General features: G+C 40.1%; 1 protein-coding gene across 3 annotated transcripts in view; it reads right to left on the reverse strand.

Annotated features, from left to right (window-relative positions):
• Window positions 1-25,377, reverse strand: part of DHX35 (DEAH-box helicase 35) — a 29,631-nt gene extending 4,254 nt beyond the window's left edge. Inside the window, exons 1-21 of one of the 3 annotated variants that reach the window (XM_071759523.1) lie at window positions 25,272-25,377; window positions 22,895-23,028; window positions 22,438-22,530; window positions 22,026-22,103; window positions 19,159-19,263; window positions 17,901-17,962; window positions 17,598-17,667; window positions 17,004-17,063; window positions 14,863-14,975; window positions 14,477-14,573; window positions 13,587-13,745; window positions 12,113-12,323; window positions 11,668-11,792; window positions 10,867-10,921; window positions 5,882-5,977; window positions 5,400-5,494; window positions 4,782-4,859; window positions 3,526-3,655; window positions 2,712-2,793; window positions 2,097-2,168; window positions 50-161 (exon numbers count right to left, since the gene is read on the reverse strand). In XM_071759523.1, coding sequence (XP_071615624.1) covers window positions 50-161; window positions 2,097-2,168; window positions 2,712-2,793; window positions 3,526-3,655; window positions 4,782-4,859; window positions 5,400-5,494; window positions 5,882-5,977; window positions 10,867-10,921; window positions 11,668-11,792; window positions 12,113-12,323; window positions 13,587-13,745; window positions 14,477-14,573; window positions 14,863-14,975; window positions 17,004-17,063; window positions 17,598-17,667; window positions 17,901-17,962; window positions 19,159-19,263; window positions 22,026-22,103; window positions 22,438-22,530; window positions 22,895-23,028; window positions 25,272-25,374 — 2,130 coding nt within the window. In that variant the 5' untranslated portion in view covers window positions 25,375-25,377. Of the gene's footprint in view, window positions 1-22; window positions 162-2,096; window positions 2,169-2,711; window positions 2,794-3,525; window positions 3,656-4,781; window positions 4,860-5,399; window positions 5,495-5,881; window positions 5,978-10,866; window positions 10,922-11,667; window positions 11,793-12,112; window positions 12,324-13,586; window positions 13,746-14,476; window positions 14,574-14,862; window positions 14,976-17,003; window positions 17,064-17,597; window positions 17,668-17,900; window positions 17,963-19,158; window positions 19,264-22,025; window positions 22,104-22,437; window positions 22,531-22,894; window positions 23,029-25,271 lie in introns of all 3 variants that reach the window. The other 2 variants (XM_071759522.1, XM_071759524.1) reach the window with 2 other exon arrangements.
• Window positions 25,378-27,375: the final 1,998 nt, after the last annotated feature.

Genomic DNA, 27,375 nt, shown 5'->3' on the forward strand with positions numbered 1-27,375 from the left:
GCTGCTAACACAGCAATGGTACCGTTTGGGCTTTATGCCGATTCCGTACCGTTCCTTGCTGGTAAAAATGAGGTGCCAGTTCCAAGAGCCATGCAGACTCCACAGCAGTCACATCTCTCATGTAATATTTAGCAGTCTGTATGACTTCATTGTACACTACCCTAGAAGAAAGAAAGAAAGAAAGAAAGAAAGAAAAACACATGTTTGCTAGAAAGCAATGAGGAAGAGAGATGATTAACAGCATATTTAGGCAGTTTCACATCAGTGCTGCCAGAGGCAGTGTTTACAGACTGACAAGAGAGTCCTTAAGTTATAATACAGCCTCCTACCTCCTTCCCTCTGGTTGTTCAGAGTACCCTACATGAAGACAACCTTTAGACTGAGATAAAAAACACCTTCACATACTACCAGGAAATACAGGCTCAAGGTAGGAAAGATTATTTCTTATAGTGGGGCCAAGGGGGACTCATAATGATGCTTTGGAAGACAGAGCATTAGTTAGCCCATGGTACCATGAGGAAGGATGTTAAAAGCACCAAAACTCTGTGCCCATAACAAGTAGGGCACAAATCACAGCATGACTATTCCTGTCTGCAGACAAGCAAGATAAGGATTAGAAGATGTCAGCTTTAAGTACTGCCAGAACATTTATTGGTTAGAGATCTAGAACCAGATAGCCATGGACTCAATCCCTGCTGCCAGCTTGAACAAGTTGCCAGCATGGGCAACCTACCCTTGAAGTCATCCCTCAGCAGCAAAAGTCATTTTTACCAAGGAAGCACAAAGCCACATTCTGAAGGGTTAGTCACCCAAACCAGAAGTTGATGCCTGCCATCTATACACAGCAAAGCTGCAAACTCACAAGCTTTGTGGTCTCTCATTAATTGGTATTTTGCTCTCAAAAGCATGAGGAAAGAGTCCAAAATTATCTTCTCTGCCAAACATGGCCAGACACATACTAATACAACTAAAGAGAAATCAGAGGAAGACAAACAGGAAGGAGAACACATTTTATATACACTTGTAACAGAGAACTGAAGCTCTCAGTATGGGATGGCTGCCCAGGAAGGAGCACACTGAAATTTGGATTACTGAGTAAGTTAAACTCCTATCTTACAGAATGCCATGAGCCAGCAGCATCTTTAGGCTGGGCAATACCACATGGCCTTGGAGGACAGTCCTGTGCCTGTTCTGCCACATAGGGGTCCAAAAAGAGATTTATGCCCAGAATCAGCATTGTCAAAAACTCCAGCAATTAAGCTGCCCCCAGCATCAAACAGGCTGTGAAGCACAGAGCAGTCTCAAGGTTTTACCAGTTAAGATTTCCAGCTACCTGCCTCCTGTTCTGCTTCTCTGTGTCAGGAACAGCCCCTAAGGCTGGAATGGAAGCTGCACACTAAGGGCTCACCATTTAAAAGCTGTGCCCTGGAGGAGTGTGATGGAGCAAAGAAATCTGCCAGTCCTCTCCTACCACTACACTGTCTACAGATTTCTTCTCAATTTATTCTTCTTACTGCCCATCACTGCCACATAACCCAACCTCTTTCAGGATGTTATATTTGAAATTTTCAAGCTTACAATGTTTGCAAAGTATGCTTTTATAATATCCCAGCTAGCAGGAAAGCACAACCTGCTTCTTCCATTCTTTCTTCAATCTGCCAGACACCCCTAACTTTGCACATCACACATTTTACAGGTATGCCCTCTCCTAGCACACTCCTTGCAATCACTGCAGTACCTATTTGACAAGGTATTTCCTTAATAGGCTGAATAAAAATAAATTAACCTTAGTTTTACCTAGGCACAGAGACTCCTTGTGCAACCTCCAGTGCAATGTGCATTGCAAGATATGGTGCCCATTAAAAAAAGTGTCACCTGACTCTGCTTCCCAGTCTCTGCAGGTGTTATTTCCATGACTTATTTGGATATTGCCTACGAAAAGCTGCAAAGGAAATACCCATTGAATTCCCTCTGTGGGAACCATGACCTTCTACATCTGTTGCTACACTGAGGGAGAAAAAGCATTCATGAGAACACCTGAAAGCTGAAGATGTCTCATAAAGATCCCAAAACAAGGGAAAGCAGCTTTAACTTACCAGCGGGGAGGTTTCTCTGCATACAGCACTGATGTGGGGTGGATATGAAGTTCATGGTCATCACGAATAGTCCTTGAAAGCAAGAGATTATTTCAGACTGTGTGTCTATTTGTTGTTTAACACCCTGGTTCCTTTCTCCCCCAAGTAAGAATGTCAATAAAAGGCAACACTGAAAGAGCTGGAGCAAATTAAAAGCATTTGCACATAATGAACAGATGAAATCAGACTTAAATCCTGGCCCAAGGAGCAATTGATAATTTCATGTCTTCAAGAGTTCTACCTTCAATAAATGAAAAAGTAGTGTTTCTGACTTTTATTTGGTGCACGGGGAGTGCTACAGCACTGTTGCACTGTAACTGTGCATGCTTACATTAACACAAGCTAATTACTACTAGTAACAGCTTTCCACTGTCAATAATTTTATTTATATTTGCCAAAGAGGATAGATAAAACTTTGAAGCAATTTGAAAATACAAAACTTCAAACATCAGCAAATTAATTGCCACATTTATTATTGCAAGTGTATAAAGAAGCATCTGTTTGGGTTTTTTTTAATATTTACCCAGTCAAAGGAGCTTTTAAACTAAACAACAGTTGTAACAAACCTATACCTACCTGTAAGCCCCAGTAGAGTGGAATTTAGCTGCATTAGCAAAGAATCCAGACACTATGCATCTCAAAACAGGATCTGGATCACCTGAAAAGAAGAATTTTTCTGTAAAATGAGTCAATGGAATGGCAAAAATCCCTATAATACCACTGAATCATCTCAAAAAACTTTTCACAGTGCATCAGATTTTGATAGAAAAGGCTTGAAGGCAGACAAACCCTGCAATCTCTTTTGACTTCAGTTGCACAGCAAATGTAAATTAAATCTGAATCTAAATTTTTTATTTATAAAAAAATACTGTAGCCAGTGGTGTCTCCAAGATAGCTGCACAGTCCTTAGAGCAACCCTGAGTGACAGCCAGACTGATATTCTGAGGTCTGATTTTTCAGTGAAGTTAGAAACAAGTGCTGAGAACAAGTCACAACATCCACACACACACAGCTCTGCTGGAAATGAGATCCCAATCATCATTTTGTACATACCATAAAAATGGCTTTTTGAAAAGTCCAAAGAGTGACTGGGGTGATCTCTTTATGATTATTCTGGTCAATCTGTCCATTTAAAGATATAATCAGTAGTTATAATCTCTTGCTGGAGAGCTTACCTAATGAAGACTGGACTAAATGTTAATTGTAAAAGTGAGCTAAAACACTCTCTGTGGACACTTTAAAGAAAAATTTCTAGTTTTAATTAACATTATTTTTAGTCCAGGGAGAAAATACTCCCAAGGCTACGTGAAAAGCAGGAAGAAGACTGACAATTTGGAGACTACCTTTAGTATCTGTTAGACAAGAGGTTGAAAAAAAAAATTAATTTCACCTTCACTGGACTTCTTTGGCACTTTAAAGCGGACAAGAAGCTTTTTCAGCTGCTCTCTCACAACAGAAGCTCTAACAAGCCCTTTGTAGTTCAGAAAGTGTTCCTGACACCACTGAGAACTCTTGCTGTGCTGTATAGTGAGAACAGAAAAAAATTACAATGAGATACCATAAGCAGAACAAAAGCCAGTCTCTTTTGGAGCACATTGCCCTGTTCTGGTTTTCTTCTGTCTCCTACAACATTTTTATTGTGATTTTCCCTGAAAATCACCTATTTACATAGCAACAAGCAAGGGTAGCTAGCACCAAGAACCAAAAATATGTCTCAAAAAACTTCTAAATAGTAGCAGAGCAAATGCTCTGGGGTGTTTTCAAACAGATGTGCTTCATTTCTTCATATGTGGTGAAAGAGAACAGGGTAAGTCATTCCAGCCTCACATATCAGAGCATCAACAAGTTTGTTTTCATTCACAAACCATAAACAACCTTTTCTGTTCTTCTCTATGCAAAATACTATTTCTTCAGAAGCCAGCACATACTCCAAGAGCCTTTGCATTTTGCTGCTTCTAAGAGAATTCTGCCAATCTAAAATTCAAAGGGCCAAATTTCATTTAATGCCTGATTGCTTTGGGGCAGGGGAGAGAGAAGTTGTATTTAACCACTTGAGTGGTTTCACTGCTTCAGCTCAACACTGATGCAAATGTAGCATTACAAAAGTGCTTTGTACCAAATAGTCACATTATTTGTGACTATTAAGTAAAGCTTCAGCTTACAGAGAAGTTTTGAGATTGGTGTCATTGCATAATGCCCATGAAAAAAAGAATATGATGATCAACAAGGCATTTATTAAAGAAAAAAAAAGACTGACAGGTTTAGATGCAGTTTATAATCAGTAAAACAGATACATCCAAACAAAAGATGAGAGAACATTAATTTTAAATAATATTTAAATATTAATTTGGAATTTGAATACCTGTTTTTCCTAGGCCCTTTCAAACATCCCAGTCTCCTCACAAATACAGCTGTCATCCTGTAAGACCTCTGTGATCTACACAAACCAAATTATTTGTATTTGCTGCTCAGAAGAAATACAGAATGCCTCTGGCAAAATACAACCAGATTATCCTCTAAAGCAGTTATTACTCAACAAACTTGGTAAATTCACAGCTTTCAGGATGCTATATCCAGGACTTCCAGAATCAGAACTATGGACCTCAAGTTCTTCCCATTTCTGCAAATCCACTTGAACTCACTTACTTTGACAAAGGCTTCATAAACATTAAGCATAGTGAGGTGATCACCTTCTTCCACAGCAAACTTCCTGTGGTGCCTGGCCTGGAGAAGCAATAATATATTTTTATAGGCAGACTGACTTTTGCAAAAATCATATCCAATACATTCAGTTCCCATCACATCCTTATTTCCCAGTGACTATCAAAATTCTTACTGTATGTGGTAGTTCCTTTGGGCAACATCAAGATTTTACTAACCCACCTATACTCAGGCACACTTTTAAAATTCACACTTTTATTGAAATTAGAAAAAGGAACTGAAAATGAACCCCCAAAATCCAGGAGATGGATGCATTAAAATTAGGGTGCTGCTGCATCCTAACAGTATCTTTTTTGTTCCTCTTAAACAAAGAGGTGTTTGGGGATGATGTTCTGTGTCCTCAGAAGAAGGCTTTTAAAATGAATAAGGGACTCCAAGGTTCCCATTATTCCTCAGCTCTTCTTTACCCTATAACCAACATGTGCAGTGCAAGACATTGTCTAATTTTCATACAAACTTGCAGTCTGTAATAGGTACCAGTAAAACACTTGGCAGAAATCCAGATATGTGGAAAAGAAGAAGATGAGGCACAACTGAACTTACAGCCTGAGCTTTCTGATTTGGAGGGATCACAAAGATGTTCTGAATCTGCATCATGGCAGCAATTGTCAAAATCTCCTGGGAGCAGCCAAAATTTCCTGAGGTATAAGTGGAGAAATTGCATAAATGAAATACCCTTCCATTCAACTTATTGCTACAGAGAATAAAGAGGAAAAGAAGCAAAATACACTTTTATAGCATAAAAAATCATATTATTTAAATACCTGGATTATTTTTTTTGTGTATAACAGTGACCACTTTAATGCAAAACTGCAGACAGATGTGTTAAGACTTATTATTCAGTGTCCTAAATGTGTTATCAGAGATCCATGAGTTCAACCAATTCTATTCACAAAATACCATACCAAGATGAAGTTTGTTTCAAGTTGAACAGATGTCTAATATTACCCTGCAATCACCAGGCAATAGCCTCTACTCAACACAGGGCTTTGAAAAAAATACTTTTTTTTTTTTTTCAATCCTACCTGATTCCAGAAGCATCTTTGCAAACATAGGATTCAAAGGAAACTCTGCTATTCTCATTCCCAGAGGCTCTGTTAAACGGCAGTGCATATCCAAACCTACAGCACATCAATAAATGGAGTTGTGATACAGGCAAAAGCAGCACAGAAACTCTTCAACAGGAATTTTCTGTGTAGCAAAGAAAAGAATTAAGAACAAAAAAACCAAAAATAAAACCTAAGAATTTCTGAATATGTATTGAACGAAGCTTAAAAGTCTTTCCTTAATATTCATTTACTCTCCTATGGGTCACTGGTACTTTTTTTTTTTTAAAACATTTAGCTTGCAGTCAAAATCAATGTGATGGCCAGAGTGCCTCTTAGCTGTTAGAACTGGGCATCTCCTTTTGAAGTATTTACCAGCACCTTTACTCACTGTGATAGGAAGCAGAAGGAGTCCCAATGAGAATTTTAAAAGAGCATAATTCTGGAACAGGCATAATTGTAGAAAGAGAAAGCACTACTGAGGGCTGAGTAAGGTGTCATTTTTCTGAATCACATCTGCTTGGGTCATGGAGAAAAAATAATTTAATTTTAATATAACCTAAACTAGGGCTGTGCAGCTGATGAAGACTCTCTGCAGTTCAGTCTGCCTTATGCATTAAAAACTACACTATTCAGTTGTGTTCTGACTGCAGCTTTTTTACTGGAGGTGGCAGAGGACAGAGGCAGGACAGCTCAGTTTTCCATTCCCAGCTCTCACTGCCTGCACATGTACCATTTTAGTTGTGTGGCTTCCTACAGGCCAACACTTGCAGTAAGGTTTATCCATGCATGATGGTTATCAGGTCATAATCTAATCCCAGAGCACTGTGCTGATATTCCAGGGAAGGATCTAAATGGAAAAGCAGTTCTTCTGAAAGAAGACATGGGGAATGGAATAATACAGACACAGGAAACATTGAGAAATGAGCTCTCTAAAATAGGCAGCAAAGAGTAAGAATTGAAAGAAGAAAGAAAACTGCAGGTAAGTTGTATGTGGCACAACCAGGAGGCAAAGCACAAGAGAAAAGCTACACAAGGAGGGACTGCCAAGAGCCAATAATAGGACTTTGGGGCTCTGTAGATTGCACCAATAACCACAGCAGAGTGACTGAGGAAACACAACCATGGCCCACACATTATAAGAACATTATTTGTCAAATTGTGTGGTGGCAAAACCCCACAGCTGTGCTTTAGTGAGGTTGCAGAGAACAGCAAAACCACAAATCAAGTCAAGAATGAGAGTTTCTGTAACTCAGGTCAGCACATCTAAAATCACGGATGTCTCTATCTAATTTCCTTTATTATTTGATATGTTAACATCTCACTTATTATGACAATGTATTAATTCACCCCCAAACTGTTCAACAAAACCTAACAGGCATTTCACATAAAGTGAAAACTTTTCCTCAGAAACAGGCACAAGAGGCAGCTTATGGGAAATGATAAAGTAATACAATTAAGCACCAAGTCACACAAACTGCAAAAATTAGGGTGTGATAGCTTTCATTTGACCAGTGCAATGTAAGAAGTTAAAGTGCTACCACAATTAATAGCTTAGAACACATGGTCTTGCATCTACAGGAAGATAACTGGGTTCCTAAGAAGGAAAAAATGTGATCTTCTTAGCTTCTACTGGTGTACCAAGCCAGAACCCTTTGGCTTCTGCTGAATCCTGCAAATCCCTGTGCAATTTTGCAAGGATATATATAGCTTGTACACAGATGTCTTTGCTGCAGTAAGCCTGAGCACACACAAAAGGTCTGCAATGAACACAAGCTTAGAATAGGTAAAAGTTTCCTTCCAATAATCTTGGAAGCACCATTGTATTGATATATATGTATGAAACCAGAGATCTTCAGCTTTGCTTAGAAAAAGACACTGTAAAGATTTTTGTTGAATATGCTCAGCAGAGATTGTTGAAGTACTGTGGCACTAGGAGGTTTCAAACAACAACCACTAGTATTTGATGAGAAACTGAAAGGGCAGCTGAATTTAAGAGTGACGTGCAAGATCTCAACACCAGAAAACCTGTATAATTTTTCATTATATTTATACATAAGCCCATCCTCATCCACAATCCAGCCACAAAAATTAGGATCTCAAAGTAACAGACAGCCTTTTTTTTCCCCTTTTCTTTCTTTTCCTTCTCTTTTTAACAAAACCACTTTGTGTTTGGTGGAACAGGTTCCCACCTGTGTGTAGAACCATTTTATTGCCTATTTGAATGTTTAAAGAGACAACAACACTTTATTTAAATGAATAACATGTTATTTTACACCTGTTCTTGCACCACGTGGGTTAATACAACACAGTTTATAATTTCCTGACTTTCATAAGCTATTGCAGACCAAAAACTGGGGAGAACCTTCAGAGAACATGCAGAGTACATGCAGTGTGAGAGATTAAAACTGTATTTTAACTACTTGAGAGTAGTTGTTTTTGACAGGTGACAGTTGCAAACAAACCTTTAACAAAGCCTTGGATGTGAAATAAAGTTGAAAATAAAACCACTTATTACCTACTTATTTGCCTTCTAGATTATGCTTAAAAAAAATAAACTCCAAGTGACAACTCTGACTTTCCAAGGGGCATCAAAGGAGAAGGCTGGGAAGAGATACTGCTGATGTAAACAGTTTGCATTACTAAAAAAAAAAGAATCAATCTGAAAACAGTGATGTGTTTAGTCAACAGAATTATCTCAACCTTAAGAGAGTTTGCTCTGCACAAGCTTCTCTCTTGGCACCAAATTGGCACAATAGGGTTCTGACCCTAATCTGCACATTTGCATGTGATTACAATGCAAGTGATGCAATCCATGTTCCTACCTGCATAAAATGAATTTAATCCTTACTGCACTTGGGCAGCTTCAGCTCTGCAACTTATATAAAATCCCCATAATAAACCACCTAAAACATTGATCTTCAGCAAAAAAATGGAGAGTGAATCCATGGTTTAGTTTCAGGCAGTCCTGCAAGGATCTGGGAGTTGGACTTGATGATCCTTTTGGATCATTTCCAAAATGCACAAACATTTCTTTCCATCTCAAACAGTAACATCAGCACTTCTCAGCTCTGCTGCACAAGCTGGGCAGCCAGCAGACTAACACCTCTCTAGTTCTCTCTGAAGCTGCCACGAGCAGAACAGTTTTGCCAAAAGATCAAATAGCTAATAAGTGAGTTTATTGACCTTTCCTCTCCATTTCCCTAAGGTGGTTTTGGCTGTGAATTCATCCTTGCAACATGCTTCTGAGCCACTGTGAAGGTCCTTGTTCCAAGCTTGAAATGGCTGCCAAGACTCTGTGCCTGAAGTGAAACCTTCCTTTGCAGGATGGAACTGAATCAGCACAGAGCAAAACCGTGGCCAAGCAGAGACTTTACAGCTCCATGAGAATTACAGGAGTGCAGACTGCCAGAACTTGCAACACAGCATTTGTTTGTGGTATAAAACCAGCCACAAACCTCTGGGACCTTCCAAAACTTACACCATCTTTTTTATCCTTTTCCTTATCCTTTCCATTTTGGAGCAAATGTTGTTAACTTTGCATTAACTACAAAAACTGAGTTGAAGTCAAACAGAGTTTCATTTTGATTACCTGTTCTCCCATCGTTTTTTAATTTTGTTTAGGTTTGTTTCATTCAAAAAGATTAAACAGCTGTCAAAAAGCCAACAATGCAACAGTTTGTCCTATAAACAAAACTAGACAGTTTACATTCCACTCACCACAACAAAAAGAAATTGAAAACTGTGTATAAGAATACAACTATGCTGTGATTTGAGTGTTATAGGTATCCAACAGCAGAATAATTAACTAAAAAACCCAAACGTACACATTTACAATCACAGAATATCTCAAGTTGGAAATGATCCAAAAGGATCATCAAGTCCAACTCCCAGATCCTTGCAGGGCTACCTGAAACTAAACCATATGACTAAGAACACTGTTCAGATTCCACTGAGAACAGTGAGAATTGGCAGTGGTCAGTAATTCAGGGAACATAATAAAAAGAGGTACTATATTAAGAAAAGAAATAGTGCAAAAGTACTTTGAATTATGCTTCCAGGGTCTGCTAGACAAGCTTTTCCTTTTTCTGATTAGGTGTGTGTTCACTTATCCATAATCACAAAGTTCAATACTAAAACTGGAGCAGATTCTCTTTGCCAGCTGCATGCAAATGAGCTCCTATGCATTCAAAAACACAAAAAGCACTGAAACAGACAATGAGAGTGAGAAATGTACTTCCAATTCATCCAGGAGGAAAAGTGTTGCCTTCAGGAGTGATCAGGGGGTTTTTTTGTTTGTTTTTGGTTGTTATATCATGTATTCTCTATTCTATTTCCATGACTGGTACTATAGCAGAAAATCAAAGATCAACATATTGAGCTCTTGGGTATCTAACAACTTATCTAATCAGGTGCAGGTAAATTTAAGTGTAGCTGGTGTCTAACTACTGTACTGCTCTAATCAGTGTCTGAACACCATCTTCATACCACTCTGACTGAAGGTCAGAGGATCTGAAAAACAAAGAAGATCTGCCCAAGAGCATCAAGTCATCACCCTCATTAGCTCTGAGCCTGTTCCTAGTGAGGACAAAGAGCTGGTTAGCCTCACAAAGGCACATAAAATACACAGAAAATAGCTATAAAATACATATTTGCCCAAGCCAAAGAGTTAAATTGTAGTTTATATCCTATGCAATACATTCCTAATTCCTCCCAAAAAGTTATTGCTGCCTTCTTACCTGTCTGAAATTTCTAAAAGAAAATAAATTCAGAGGAGACTGAGTTACACTTTAAAAACACGCCCAAAATCTTCCATCAGTCAAGGCTGTGGTTTCTCTTTCTCCAAGCACAGTTCTCAAATGCAAATTTGATTAATGTCCACCCAACCATCAATACCAAGTTAACAATTTTTTTCATAACTCCTGTAACATCATCATAAATAAAGCAATGTATAACATTCTCACCTCCTAAAGCATACAGCAACTCTAATGCTTGCACCATTGACTGTGCAGGAGGTGGCTGTGAAGAAAAAATGTGAATTGTTTAAAGTTATCATGACAGAACATGAGTTTTCACAAAGAAAACTCTTACAATAATTCCTTAAGTTCTACCTACCTACTTTTCTACTTATGCAAAGCTAAAAGCTCTCAAACTCTTCCTTCCACTGACCACCAGCACTGGGAGTCAAAACCATTTCAGCAGCAAGCTCAGCATCATCACTGGGATGATCCCAGGGTCTGAGCTAGGACATGCATGACTGCTTTGTCCCACAGTGATGCCACCATGAACAACAACTCAACTCTCCCTTTTATTGCTACCATTCATTTTTCACATCAGTGCAAGAGCAGGTAGAAAGTTTACCTAGAAAGCACACCTAAAAATTGGCACTGCTCTTTTTTAACAAGACAGAGAAGCATAGGTTTAGTTCTGTAGATACGTTTTTTTTCCCTTTTTGTTCATAAATTCAGTGCAAAGGGGGTAGCAGAGTTTTCCAGAATCTCATGAGTTTGTCTTTCTAGGTTTTTCTCAACATTTTTAACAGCAAACCCTAGAAAACAGTAGTTGTTCCTAAGCTGTCACACATTACTTGCACTAGGTGATCCTCAGAAACATACTTGGCTGACCAATAGTCAGGAGGAGGTGAAGCTGCCCAAATTACTAACAGAGGTTACTACTGGTCAATGGTTCTGTGGGTTATCAAGAAACCACCTGGAGACCTTTCTTCACAATAAAGAAAGGTGACAGACTTACAGCCCAGCACTCACCGAGAGGAAGGGGAACCTGAGCACATTGTCAATCCCCAAAGCCTTCAGCTGGAGGATGACAGGTGCGAGGTTGCTGCGCTGCATCTCCGGAACCGTCGACTTGGGCAGCTTCTCAAAATCCTCCTCTGTGGTGGGAGAAAACAAAGCATTTTGGGGCTGGCTTTAAACTCACTGTGTGCAGCCAACATGATAGAATTGTACCCACTTCAAGATAAAATTATCAAGTATGAGTACTTAATATGTGTTAAAAGAACCCTAACTCCAAAACAATTTTTCTCCAGTTACTTTATTTAAATTAATATTTTTGAAAATATTTAATTTAAATAGTCAATGGTTTTGGCTACACTACACAGTTTTCTTCTCCTTAACCTAACACTAAATATACTGTAAAATGTAATGGAAGCCACACCAATAAGTTCACTTATCTTGGCATGAAATCACTGACCTGTATAAAGTCTGTAACACTTCCCGGAGCGGTTCCGTCCGGCCCGCCCAGCTCTCTGGTTGGCTGAAGCTTTGGACACAGGGACCACCACGAGGCATTCGATGGCTGTTTTGGGGTTATAGGCCCGAAGCTTCACAAAACCACAGTCAATTACAAATGCAATTCCATGAATTGTGATGGAGGTCTCAGCAATGTTGGTGGCCACTATCACCTGCAGACACAGACACAGTGAGGATATTCCGAGTCCCCCAATCCCAATTCCACTGGAAAGCACCAGGACTCAAAATCAGGATTTGAAAGAACTCAGATACTACAGAGCCAGCAAGCACACTCTGGAGTACAAAATGATACATTATAAGCAGCAGAAAGAGCTGTCAGCTTGAAATAAGCCCAGTTTTTACAGCTCCACAATCACTTTCTTATTCACATTTATTCTCTCTTCATAAAAGAATTTGGCAGCATTTGCAGAGAAAAACATTGGCAGGGTTTGCAGAGAAAACCATTAACTGGCTGTAAATCAAACGTTATGTAGAAAAGTAAAAATATTTCCTTTCTGCTATTAAACTATTACTTGTAACACTGGAGTGGGGTAAGGGATAGGAGAGGAACAGAGTTGATTGAGCATTCTATGTTCAGTATTCCTGCAGAGATACCAGTTACATGTTGGTGCAAAAACATTAAAAAATTATTTTTCCCAGATGACAAAGGGAAATTTAATTCTTATTTCACTTGAAATTAAAAAAGTAAATCATGGAAGGTAATTGACTAATGTCATAGTCTGGAGAGAAAAGTATTCTCAATGAAATCCAATACCAGATCAACAATTTTATTTGTTAGACTCCAGCAGGAACAAGTATAGCAACTCCCCCCTGTGTAATTCTGTCAGCTTATCTCAGCCCCAAGACAGGCTCTGCCTAAACAGAAACCACTAACCATGACTGATGCTAGAGTTCTGTTAAATATCTAAACAAGACTTGCAGAAGTTAAAATTAAGCTTTTTTTCTACTAAAACCAAGCAAGTTTTAACTTATTTCTTAGGTGAAAATACAGCACTTAACAACACTGTCACCAGTGATAGAAAATAGCCATAGACAGTGACAGAAACCAACCATAGACACTTGGACCACAAAAAGAAATAAAACCAGGTAAAGGTAGAGGACCTCAGGGTGTAAGAAGCTGCAACTGGATGTAGACAAATACAGGATTGTATCCAGACTCCTGGAAATTGAGAATTTGATGAGGCAGACAGACAGGAGAGTTAGGAATGACACATGTAGGACTCATCAGAGGTGAAAAAGGAAGCCAGAGAATATGCTCTTGATTCATAGGCTGAAAACTGAGAGGCAGTGTTAGGAGATGCAGAAAAATCTCCCTCAGTGTTTGCAGTAGTTGTATGATACGAACATGATAGATCCACTCTGAAATGCAGACACCCTTCTGTGTGGTAGAAACTGAGAACACACAACTGCCTTACCTTCCTGACACTGTGAGAAACTCTCTCAAACACTTTCATTTGCTCAGGGGAAGGCAGCCCAGCATACATGGGAAGAACACGGAGGTGTTTTTTCATCCCGGTGCGAGAAAGGGCCCGAGCCTGTTCTATGAGCATTGAAACAACAGTCTCCACTTCCTCCTACAGCCAGAGCAAGACAGGAGACAGAATGAGAGAGGTTTATCTCTTATTATGAGAGAGGTTATCATCACTTTAATATCACAGAGCTGTCACTTCTGTACAAAACACACACCAGAATTATCTCAATGTAATACTAATCGTTCAAACAGTTATTCTTCTCAGATACCCAATTCTCTCTTTCAAAGTCAATACTGGGGATGAAGAATTTATTTTGAAAGCATGAAGATGTTACTGAAGCTCTTCAAGGTAGCTCCCCACTGGAAAAATTGAACTACCTTCCCTTCACTCTTCTCAGCTGCAAAATGTGTGGATAGGTATAAATAGAGCAGAAGAGACCAGTATATTTTGCCTCAGAGCAATTTGTTTTTTTCTGTCAAAGACTTCAGATGTTAAGCCAAACAAAAGGACATTGATTTGATGACTCACTGTCAACTGTGTAGCTGTGACTGGCACCAAAACCCACATTTTGTTCTATCTATTAATACAGCCAAAAAGCATAGAGCTTTAAATGAGCAAAACTATCATCCCTCACTAGGCTTTGATAACTCCAGAGCATAACTACATTTTCTAGAAGTCTTTCAGACTGGCTTAACTCTGCCCCCATCAATGCAGAAATATAAATGAGATTAAATAAGCACAGGTAAGTGAAGCAGGAGACTGATATGGGTTCAAAGCCCATAGCATAGCTGGAAAGCAAAAAAAAAAAAAAAAAAAAAATCTTCTGTCTCTACCTGTCCAGTTAAAAATGCCAGTATATCACCATCATTCTCCATCTGGTGAATTTTCATTGCAGTTTCCACAGTTGACTTTATGTAGTCTGGAACAGGACTATGGGGAGAAAAAATAGCAGAGATATTAGCAGAAAAATAGAGAACAGGCTCCTGACTTCCCTAAGGAACAAATAGAGAACAGCTTTTGGACACTATGTATCAGCCACAGACATTTATTTAGTTCATGATGCAACCTTGGGAATCAGCCTTCAGCAATTCACCTGTTTATTTACACCACAATAAGCTTATAAACATGTCTGTTGTTATGAGCAATATCCAGACGTTTCCCAAATTGAATGTTATGCCTCCTTGCCACTGGTCAGGGTCTAAACTAGATGAAAACACACCTCTGTATGTAAAAGATGTCCACTGGGAATGTTCTCCCCTCGACAGTAAGGATCACACTGGTATCTTTGCTGGGGTCACCAGTCTCATTTTGATTGAAGAAATCCCTGAATTTCTACATTAAAATAATATTTTAAAAAGAAAAACAACAAAAAAAATCTACCCGAATTTTATTTTGATATTTCAAAGAATTGAGAGAGATACCCATAGACATGACAAAGCTAAATAACAACTAGTTGGATGTTTTCTTCAGAAATTTGATGGCATTTTGATAAAGGTCCTCTTTAAGAAATTTTTGAAGTTTGATTTTGTTGCCTTAAATTCTGCCTGAGATCCAGGTAATTAGCACAAATACACTGTCTTACATGCTTATTACTTTGAGAAACAAATACTGAAATGAGATAATAAAATTAATTAGATCAGATGATACAGTTGGGAAGAGCACATATATAACTTTTTACTTGAACTGTAACATTAGTGCACTCAAAGCTAAAAAGAACTTAGAAGTGATTGGTCTTGAACGTGTTGCAAGGGGCTTGCACATTCTCATCCATTTTTGGATGAATAAGTAAATTTTACAGCCCTTTCTAAACACCAAGATCTCACTTTGTAAAAGCCAATTCAGGCTGACTTATGTAAGTTTCTGATTTATGTGTCACGAGGCACCTTCTGTTACATATTTAATAGCAAAAGAATGAACATTAAGAACCCAAATAATCCATCTCAACTTTCATGACCATTGTAGAGATATTGTAAACTTGCTTTATTTCAATAAATGTTTATATAGTCATAATAATAATTTTCCTCCTATTAACTTATTTTTACATTAACTGTAATCTATTTGAAATGTGTGATTTCTGGCAGTTAATATTTGCAAAGGCAACACATTGTAATGGTATCTGAGAATACACAGAAGTGCAAGTACTACCAAAGCACAGCATCCTATCAAGCCTTATGGCAACTGGTGGTTGCCACTAAAGGAAATCTCAGCACAGCTCCATCTGCAGTGATACATGCAAGCTCTCACCTTCACATCTCATGAAGGACACAGTGGTTTTAGGAAAAGTGCAAGGAAAAGCAGTGAACATTATAAAGAAGATGGGACAAGCTGCCTGATAAGGAGACTGAAAAGGCTGAGGCTCTGCTTGAGGAGCAGAAGGATAAGAGACACCATGCTGAGGTTTACAGAATCAAAGGTGACAGATAAAGTAAATGTAAAACTGGTTTTGAGGGGTTTTTGTTGTTTTGTTTTTTTTTTTTTTAAAAAAAAAACAAGCACCAAAGCCCACACTACTAAAACTAGGAGGTCCTTGATAAAACTATCAGGGCTGAAATAAATGAAATAAGTACTTCATTATGTAGCAGATGGCAAACTTCTGAAAATTACTCTTACATGATGTCCTGGAGTCTTACAGCTTCATCAAGCAGATTCTCAGACAAATTAAAACCAGCAGGTCCATAAACATATAATGGAAAGAAACAGCAGGAATGTACTGTCCAATATCCCTGTTACAACCACTGCAAATGCTGAAGCAGCTCAAAAAGAACAGACCCACAGTGGGTGGGGAAAGGCTTAAATGCTCTCCTGAACAGCACCTATTGCTGCTGCTACACACAGAACACCAGGCTGGGTGAAACACTGTTCTGATCTAGCTGAGTATTCCTTCTGTTGCTACTCAAAATTAAATTAATGACATTTTTAGTAAGTTGGGTAAATTTCCACAGCCCAGGAGTTAATCAGGGGACTATTAAGATACCACTGAAATTAGATCTACTGATTTATTACTTATTTTTACTGGTCTATAGTTGTCTCAAATTAATGATTTAGCTGTTTTGCTGACAGCGATGTCTTACAAGACCAGATTAAGCCCAGAGAACACTAAAAGGAGGGAAAAAGGCATAATAATGTGAAAAGCAGATTCATATTTAAATTTACTTCCAAAAAAGTTTGCTGATACAAAATGAAAACCAAACACTGCAACTTCACAGCAGATTTTTTCCCTGTACTCCTCCTCTTCTTCACCACTAGAACAGCAATAAAGCTTCACAAGAAGCAAGCAGCACAGAGGATAAGCTGCATATAAAGAGAAGTGGAACTGCCACTTCAGGTCATCTCATTTCAAATGAAATCTGTGAGCTCTACCTCTGCATCCAAGGTTGCTGAAGCCACAATCAGTCGAAGATCCCCACGCTTCTTTTGAACCTAAGATAGAGACCAAGAACATCCAGAGTGAAAACTATTTCCTAAAGCATAAAACTAGAACCAAGTTTTAGAGCATTCAGATTACCAAATATTTTGAAACTACAAGCTGATGAACTCAAGCACCAATATCATTCCATAGATTTAACAAACTGAAGACTGCTTGGAGTTTTATATATATACATTTTAAGAGTATTCAGTCTGTAACCATTGTAGCTTACTCCTAATTTCTGGTGGGTATCAGATTGAAAGTCAAGAACAGATCCCTGTCAGATCACAGCAGCAGAATGAAGACCACCTTCTTGCTAATATCATCCAAGGAAACATTTCAGCATCAGGGAGAGGAAGCAGAGAACCCCAAGTGTCAGATGTGTAAAGGAAATAGCTGGGTATGTACTACAGGCTGTAGGATAAACAAGGAGCTAAAAATCACCCTTTCTCAAATGGATTCACTCTCTAATCAGCCATCAGGATCAGATGTTTAACTAAAAGGATGGAAATGACAATAGTTACAGTGAACATTAAAAAAAACCCAACCTTTTTTAGTAAGCCAATGGCAATATCAGTATAAAGAGTCCTCTCATGGGCTTCATCCAGCATGAGGACACTGTGAATTAAGCAGAAAAATTTGATTTCAGAAATGCTTTGATTGACACTAGAATCCATGTCTTCCTGTCTTTTATAACATCATTATTTGTCATCTGCAAAATTTTAAAATCTTGTGGTATATTATTTACAATAATCACATGTTATTATTAAATTATTACTAATAATCACATTAAAAAATGCAGTTGTTTATTAAATTACCCTTCAGCAAGCATTGACTCCATGTTTCTTTACCTGTATCTTGTCAGTAAAGGATCAGCCATCATCTCCCTCACCAGCATACCATCAGTTAGAAACTAAAAGTGAATGCAATGAAAAATGTAAAAAAAAAAAATCAGGTAGTCTTGATTACCCATATAAATTTAAAATATTATTTTCCTTTTAATTTTTAAATGATCAATTAAATTGATATAGAAGCCAAATACGTAATTCTGAGTGCTAACCTAGTGATAAACAGTGACTGCTCTTATCCACTATTGATTTTTTTTAAATTAGTCATTTTTTTGTTGAAATAGAAGTAAGAATTTGACAGCAGTAGAAGACAGCAAGGGAAGTTTTTCACTCTTGTTTGTAATATGGCTAAATCTGCTCTACCAATGACCTTCTGTGTGTCAATCCAGTCTTGACCTTCTCAAAGCAGGCTACTTAATGTCTATCCCACACTTCTAACCAGAACACAAACTTTAACACTTTTAACAAAATCCAACATCTTAATTTAATACTGTCTTCCTACTAGACAGTGGAAACCCAACAGCTTTATGTAGCCATCAAACAGCAGTTTGACCTGGGATTCCAGCTGTGGCTTTGAACTAGGCAAGAGCTGGAATGCAAGGTAAAAACCTCCAAATATCCAACTCCAAACAATTCGTCATCACAGTCAAAAAAAGATGATTCCAGATGTATTCAATGAACAAACAGCTCAATTTCTTTCCCTTTAAAAAGGGCTACTAACCTCAGAAAAAGAAATAATCAAAAAATAAATTGCCTCAATCAGCATCATTTCTATTCCAGCATAACTAAACTCTGGGAACCAACACAAACAACATGAATATTGCTCACAGTACTGAAGAACAGCTGCAAAGCTTGCTCTTTAATCCACAACTAATTACTCCCAGCCCAATCATTTTATGTTTTATCTGTGCTTTTATAATCAAAATCTATTTTTAAGGTGGTGAGGATACTTTAGCTGTGATTCACTGCAGCATTTCACTACAGTTTTGAGTGATCCATCAGTCACACTACCAGTATGTGGCCATACTTACCTTGGAAATCCCCTTTAGTTTTAAAATGGTGGCTGCCTGACCAGCAGAATAGAACAAGTACTTGTTTTACTCATGTTTGGATGGCCACAGTCAGTCCAAGCACACCTGGAAAACTGAAATGCTACCTGTTCTCTTTACTGGGCATCATAAGGTTCTCATGAATTCTGCACAAGTACTTGAAGACTTTCAGTTAACCCTTTCAGAGCATCCACATCCTGCTCATGTTTCACCTTAATTCTCGTAGCCTGTGGATCTGTGCAGTCATCAAACCGAATGCAATATCCAACTTCATGCCCCAACACTGCACCTCTCTCATCAGCAACTCGGCCTGCAACCTGAGGAAAGAGATTCTTATAAACAAGAGACAACCCACAGCACACTTCCTTACTATATCACTATTCTGGCCATAGAGAACTGGCATCAAAATGAGAACAGAGCTAGTGCCTCCAAAGATTTGTTCCCATTTAAACACATAATTCTGTTTGAATCATAGAATAGGCTGGGTTGGAAGGGACCTCAGAGATCACCGAGTCCAACCCTTGATCAACTACCGCCACAGTCACTAGACCATGGCACTGAGTGCCACATCCAGTCTCTTTTTAAATGTCTCCAGGGACAACGAGTCCACCACCTCCCCAGGCAGCCCGTTCCAATGTCTGATCACCCTTTCCGTGAAAAAATTCTTTCTAATGTCCAATCTGAACTTCCCCCGGCACAATTTAAGACCATGGCCTCTTGTCTTGCTGAGAGTTGCCTGGGAAAAGAGCCCAACCCCCCCCTGGCTCCAACCTCCTTTCAGGGAGTTGTAGAGAGTGATGAGGTCTCCCCTGAGCCTCCTCTTCTTCAGGCTGAACGCCCCCAGCTCCCCCAGCCTCTCCTCATAGGATCTGTGTTCGAGTCCCTTCACCAGCTTGGTTGCCCTCCTTTGGACCTGTTCGAGGACCTCAATATCCTTCTTGAACTGAGGGGCCCAGAACTGAACACAGTACTCAAGGTGTGGCCTCACCAGGGCTGAGCACAGGGGCAGAATCACCTCCTTGGACCTGCTGGTGACGCTGTTTCTGATACATGCCAGGATGCCACAACAGCTCACAGTAAACATACAAGTGGTAAGTACTTCTAGATGGTTTAATGTTGCCTAATAGTTTTATTTCCCACTGTTTCTACTCAGGAAAGCTAGGGAGGTGCCTTTCTGTCATAAGTACTCTGACAGATCTACACAGGCAGCCACCCAGCCAGTCACAATGCTGGGGAGGGACCACCTACTAGCAGTGGCAGAGTGAAATTAAAGAAATGTAATTGGCATGCAAAAAAGGGAAAGAAGTCAGGTATATGGCATGCAGAAAAATGTAATCAGTTAAGATGATCTGTCCCTGAACTTACTCAGACTTTTTTTTTTTTTAATAAAAAAATGCTACTTTTCTTAATGCAAAATTTTCTATTCAGAAAACAGAGAAATGGCAAAACTTAATGACAGTACTACCCAGGGGTCCTTTGGCTAAAAATCTGAAGCTATCCAGACTTATTCTACAGAACAGCAAGTATAATCAGGCCACAGTTTAAGCAAGCTACAAAAACACACTCAAACTCCACAGTACCTACAACAGCTGTAGTAGAGTTCCAAGAGGAAGCTACTTTCAGTCATTTGAGTGACATTCTAAACCATACCAACAGGAAGTGAATTCATTATTTCACTTGGAATCTTATCACACCATTATTTTCAGTCAATTGTCAGTCTGATTAATGCAAGCAGAAGTTCATGAATTCTTAAACTATGGCTTATGCCTCTACAACATCTTTACTTCTAAGAACCCCTGTACTCTAGATGAGAAGGTAGATAAACACACCAATTGAAAAAAAAGATCACTTCCAGTTCAAGACAAAGCAACAAATCCATTTTAACTCTCATCTCCCTGCAACAGACATACAGTCCAGGCAGTTTGCAATAACATTCTTGAGGAAAAATCCTACTGTATCTACACACCAAGACCTAGTTGAGTCATATTTTTATTTTAGGCTTTCAAATAATGTGTTAAGACATCAAAGGGAAAAAAAAGTAAGGTTGCCACGAGAAATCATTGCAGTATACACAACATCTCCTCTGTGCACTGTCAGCTGGATGTCCTGTGAAGGAGAAAAGGGAGGACACTGCAGGCAGACTGCCCAATGCACAAGATGCAGATCACTGCTAGAGACAGCTTCCTTAACCATGCTGGAACTGGTCAGAGAATACTGGATGAGGTGAAACAGCAAGTTGTACAGTCTGCTACATTTTTACCAGAGGCAAACGCTGATTTCTTGCAGTTACAGCTCAATATATTATAACAGACAAAATGAGGATCTAAAAATGGCACCTCACTTTTCTATACAAACAGAACACTGCAGCAGAAACTTCAGCCCACCAAGTCAGGGTTTGGCAGCAGTTATGAAGACAAGGAAGACAAAAGCTGGCTGCTTTCTGTGCAGGCTATTACCTGAGAGTGTAAATTGTTGCCCTCAGCATTCCCTCTTCCTTCTCTCCTAGAACATTTAGCTGATGTTATGCTCTCATAGACATACTGTGTGTTTGAAAAGATTTCTCACAATAATACTGCTTCTTCTTTTCCCTGACATTCTTACAAGGGGAAACATGAAAAATTCTAACAGCAACAGAAAAAACTACAGAAAGAAGATTCAAGTTAACCAGGTACTGCTAGGAAGAGGCACAGAACCTCCTCCTTCCACTGGCTATGTTACAACACAGAGCTTTACATCACTGTGTAACTCTGTGAAAAAGTTAAGGGTCACACAAGTACAGTTCTAGTCCAGAGTCAATCAGAGCTCAACCCCATGCAGCCCTAACTTCAGCACCCAGTTCTGCTGATACCATGCAATTTTATTTCAAAGCTTCTACATCTGCAATTCTGAACTTGGAATCTTTGCAAGGCCTACTAATCAGGTTGAATTCAACACAGAGTCCTGTGAGGAAGATAAGCAGAACTGCCAATTCATCCGGGAGCTCGTGCAGTTGTGATTCCTGCTACTCAGCAAAACCTGCTCAGGAACCAGAGGTTTTACCAACAACAAACCAGGAAATTTTGGACATGCAGAAACTCACTGAAACAGCAGCGACCCGACGAGGCTGTGTCACTCCAACAACTCTTCCCTCAGCTGTCCAGCCAGCTTCTGCCAGGTACTGCCAACAAATATTGAGGTTCAGAAATTAACTGGTCACATTGTGACTACAGCAAGGGGTTTTGACCTTGGGCTAAGCAGTTACTAAGAGATGTTGTGCATTATTGATCTCACCATTATACCAAATATAGCACAAAACCTACATCCTAAGCATGTAAGCTTTTAGAATGCATTTAAGAGCAGTTCTTTGTGTCTCAAGTATTTTTGAACTACTTCATTTTTCCTCTGCTTTCCTTTATTTTATAACCCCCTTAAGAAAAGAGCTAAGTGGCACAAGTCCTCCACTCACACTGAAACAGATGACAGTGGCTTTGCCAAGTTAAACAAACACTTACTTGTGGAATCTGTGTTGATTTCCCACAACCTGTTTCCCCAACAATCACCAGAGTCTGATAGCTCTCCACCAGATAAAGGATGTGATTTCTTAGCTGAAAGAGAAGGCATTTAAATATGACAACCAGATGTACACAAACACAAGAAAACAACTCAATTGACAATATTTACACATCTGGCAGACACAGTAAGTACATTTACATGGAGTTTAATGCCAAAAGCTAAACAGTTCATTAAAATCCATAACTGACAGGCACAACGTGTAGTAATTAACATGATTCTGCAAAGCCTTCTAAAACTGTCAGTAACAGCTGTCAAACAGGACAACCAATCAAGAGCAAGGTCATAAAATTATTGTTCAATATTGTAAAATGATTCTATACTACTGCTTGAGAAAAAGGCATAAGAGTCAGGTATCATGCAACAGATTTAATACACACAAAAAAAGAAATTCTGTACCTTAAAAACAGGCAGCTTTTGTCTTTGTTGCTCAATAGAAAGGGAAGCATAAGGATTATAGATGACAGTTATGCCACTGCTCTCAGAAGGACTCTGTCTCTCCTCTGAGACACTGACACCAGGACCCTCCGTGCCTAAATAACAGAAATTAATTTGAACTGGGAGAACACACTTCAGCCTTCTGTATCACCATGAAACTCAAATAGGTAAGTTCCTTACAAGGAGGAATCATGGACAGCATCATGTATCAAAAGACTAACTTTTATATGGGAATAATCAAAGTATTAACTGATAATAAACACACAGAAATTCTTTCAAATTAATATGTGTCTCATAATGGCTAAAGAAAATTATAATTCTATTTAAAATAAATTTATTAAAAAATAATAAATGTGAATAAGGATTTGAATTTTTAAAATAAGATGAAAAAAACACACAGGAAAAAGATACATCAGGATCTTGGGAATCTCCTTTCTTCTGTGCAACAGTTCAGATTATCTTCAATACCTTTCTCAGAAGTACAGCCACAGATTTGAAGCCAGCCAGTCAGACATGTAACACAACCTGCCCCAACACCAATTGTACAAAGATTCAGCCCTGCCCTCTCACAAGATATGCCACTTGCTTCAGATCTGAATTTACCTCAGTAACTGAAACTTGATTTATTCCTGCTGGTTACCATAAAACTACTGACAATTGAGAATGCTGAACCACGTGAATGAAGGAGAAACAAAAAATTCATCTCAGTAACAGAATGTGTTGCCTCCAGATGCAGATTTAACTGGGAAAGCCTGAGAGCAAAAAGGATTCCCCCGTTTTGTAGGATTTGTTTCTTTGGGCTTTTCCCACTGATAAAAAAACAGTTAGTCCCTATTCAAACCTTCCAAGCAAATTATTCCAATTTTAAGCATGATAAGCAATTTTTCCAGTAATTATTTACTCCCCAAAACAGATGGGGCAGTTAAGAAACAGGGACTTGAATACAAATCAATGTTTACAGATCAACAAAGTTAACAGATATTGCATCTCATCACCCACTGATTTTCTTCCACAGCATTTTCTATCCTTTGTTTTTGGTGTTTTTTTAAATACACAACCATTAACATATTACTATATATATGCATACATGTTGTATATACACACATTACCATAACATTCAAATTGCTAGGAAGTTCTCTGATGAACTAATTTTGACTGTGGAACAGCTTTGCAAACTAATTTTTTTTAAAACTGCACAATGCAGCGATGAATTTTAAAAACTGTATCAAACTCAGAGCCACCAAGCTCTGCTTTGGGGTAAGTGCATGGGAAGGTATCCAACTGCCCAAAGCCCAAGGGGATGATCAAAGCCCAAGGGAATGATCAAAGCCCAAGGGAATGATCCTGGAGCCACAGAACAGCAGAGACAGGAGGGACCTCTGGAGCCCAACTCCCTGCTTACCACAGGGTCCCTGCCAGCAGCTGCTCTGGTCCTCATTCAGCTGGGTTGGAGACACCACAAACTGCCTGCCTGCTTACTCCAGAACCTGATCCAGAACCATACAAGATTTATTTTTTTTTCTCATGTTAAAGCTGACTTTCTCATATTGCAGCTTGTGCTCACTGCCTCCTGTCCCGCCCAGAGGCACTACAGAGTCCGGACCCATCTTCTTCCTACCCTCCCTATATCCAGGTAGCTACACACATGGAAAAGATCCTCCTGACAGCCCTGATCTCCACACTCCCACATCTCTCAGCCTCCCCTCGCACCTTCAAATCTCCCAATCATTTTTGTGGCATTTCACCGAATGGTCTCAGTCCCGGTGCTGGGAAGCCCTCGGCTCCCCCCTGGCTCCTGTCTGCCCGGCGCTGAGGGGACCCCTCACCGCCCTCCCCCCCAGCCACACTCCCCTGGGACACCTCGGGTGACCTTCTCTGCTGTCACCAAGGGCTGACGCTCAGCTCGCTGCCCGCAGGACCCCACGGTGAGGGGCTCTCCCGGGTGTGTGGCACCACCGCCTCTTCCCCCCCGAGGCAGAACTGGACACCCCTCCTTCCTTCAACTTCTCGGGGTTCCCCTGCGCTTCCCTCCAACCAGCCGAGCCCACCCGGTGGAGGCAGCACAGCTCCACCCGCACCACAGCGGGCTGAGGGCGGGCTCCATCCCCACCACCACCCCGGGCAGCGGCTGCGGTCACAGAGACCTCCAGAGCCGCGGGGAGACAGCCCCGTGGGGACAGCCCCGTTCCTCCGCTCCCCTCGACCTATAAGCCCCGTGCGACCCCCAACCAGCTGGGGGGGGGGGGGAGGGGGAGGGAACGAGGGGGACTGGGAAGGAGCCCGAGCCCCAGCCCGCACCCCAGTCCCGCAGATGCCCGCACCGGCCGCACACCCTCACCCGGCTTCCAAAACTTCACCGGCCCCACGGGCGCCGCCATCTCGGGGTGAGGGGGCGAGCGGAAGCGGCGGAGGGGACCACGTGACGGCCCGAGCGTTGCCATGGCGCCCGCTGCGGGCTCTGGCGGGAGGCGGGAGGCGGGAGGCGGGAGGCGGGAGGCGGGAGGCGGGAGGCGGCTCCAGCCCCACCCCTGGGCCCGCCTTCCCAGTGGCCGAGCGGGAGCTCCTGCGGAAGGGAGCAGCCCGCGCTCCTCTGAGGGATTGCGGCAGGTCCTGCCTGCTACTGGCACCGCAGCTCCTGGGGCGAAGTGTCAAGAGCTGAAGCTTTGGACGTTTTCTTATTCTAACGGCAAAAATGGCTCCCGGTTCATAATGATGAGTGGGAGCTCAGTGGGAGCCCAGGCTTTAGTGTGACGGAAACCCCCCTCACCTCCACACCAGAAGGAAGAGTGACACAGATGTAACACAGGCCCACGGGTGCTCCTCCCCGTGACAGAAACGGAGCTGGGGAGAACCTAAGATTTAAGGGGATTGAACGCAGGCTCCAAACCAGTCCTCGTCTCTATAATGAGGTGAAGCCAATTCCCTCACACCCTGTGCTGCAGGTCACACCTGGCAGCTGAAAGCCTGGACAGAAAACTACAGTGACAGTTGATAGACCCCTCAGTGCCCTCACCACAGGCTCTTTACATGGAATCCTCATGGAATCTCTGAATGGTTTGGGTTGGAAGGGACCTTAAAGCTCATCCAGTCCCAACCCCAGCCATGGGCAGGGACACCTCCCACCAGCCCAGGTTGCTCCAAGCCCCATCCAACCTGGGCTGGAAAGCTTCCAGGGATGGGGCAGCCACAGCTTCTCTGGGAAACCTAGGCCAGGCTCTTACAGCCATGAAAGTTACTACTGAATATAATGTAGACTTTGAGTTAATTAGCTATAGGCTGGTAAGAAAACAAAACAAAAACAAAAACAAAAAAAAAAACAAAAAAAAAACAAAAACAAAAAAAAAACAAAAAAAACAAACAAACAAACAAAAAAAAAACCCACAAATGAAACAAATGCTGTCAAAACTTCATGCTTATGGAAAAAATCTAATCACATTTTATATTTCTATTAATCATTCTCATTCTTCAATAGTAAATCGACATGCTAGCAGTGCAGTTGTGGTAACAGACTGAGCTCCACAACACTGTTCTTCAATTCTCACCTGTTGTGCTAAGTCTCTAAGTAACCACTTGGAAAAGAAGTTACTCAGTTAAATTACAGACATGCTTCAAATTGTCACTATTTGCTTCAAATCCTTTTCATATTAAGTGCACCCTATCGAAACCTAACACAGCTCTTAGCACAGTATGTGGTATCAGCAGTTGCTGAGAAACTGTCCAAATAATGGCCCGTGGAAAAAGTTGCATATTAAAGTAATGAGATGAATAACAATGTCAAAAACTTTTCTTTCAGAAAACATACAGATAATTATTTTAATGAAACTAAAATTGCCCAAACAGTATATTACAGAGTACAACACTGTATGCTTTTTATGTTTGTGGAAAACATACCAAAGAATAAAAATATGTATTTCAAACTTCTTTACATCTGGATGAAAGTTAAGACTATTAAACCAAAAACCTCTTGAACATTTACAGATTAGATGAGTCAGATCTATTATATTTCCATGATGGAAAGCACAGAAGAAAAAGGGAACAGATTAGTTGTATCCTAATCAGTACCTTATTGCATAAAGGCCATTAACTATACATGAATGTTTTGCAGTAGCAAGAACAGCTCGAGAGATGCCATACCCTTGCTTTTGCTACAGTAAAGATTGCATGAAAATTTAAGAAAAATGGTTCTATTTCTGACTTCCATGTTATTGCAGGTCTGGTGGAAGTAAGACTTTTGAGCAACAGTTTCGCAGTTTTAGATCTACTCAACTTTTCCCAAAAGATCAGAGAGCAGTAGCAACCTTAAAGAAACAAAAAAAAAAAAGAAAATAAAGCTGAGAAAGTGGTGTCATTAAGTTCACTACAAACATAGTGTGTTCTTAGGAATACTATCCCTTGCACACCTTTATTTCATGATAGCCAACAAACTAAGTATTCTTTTAATT

Source organism: Heliangelus exortis, chromosome 16 (genome assembly GCF_036169615.1).
Source record: "Heliangelus exortis chromosome 16, bHelExo1.hap1, whole genome shotgun sequence".
Taxonomy (NCBI): domain Eukaryota; kingdom Metazoa; phylum Chordata; class Aves; order Apodiformes; family Trochilidae; genus Heliangelus; species Heliangelus exortis.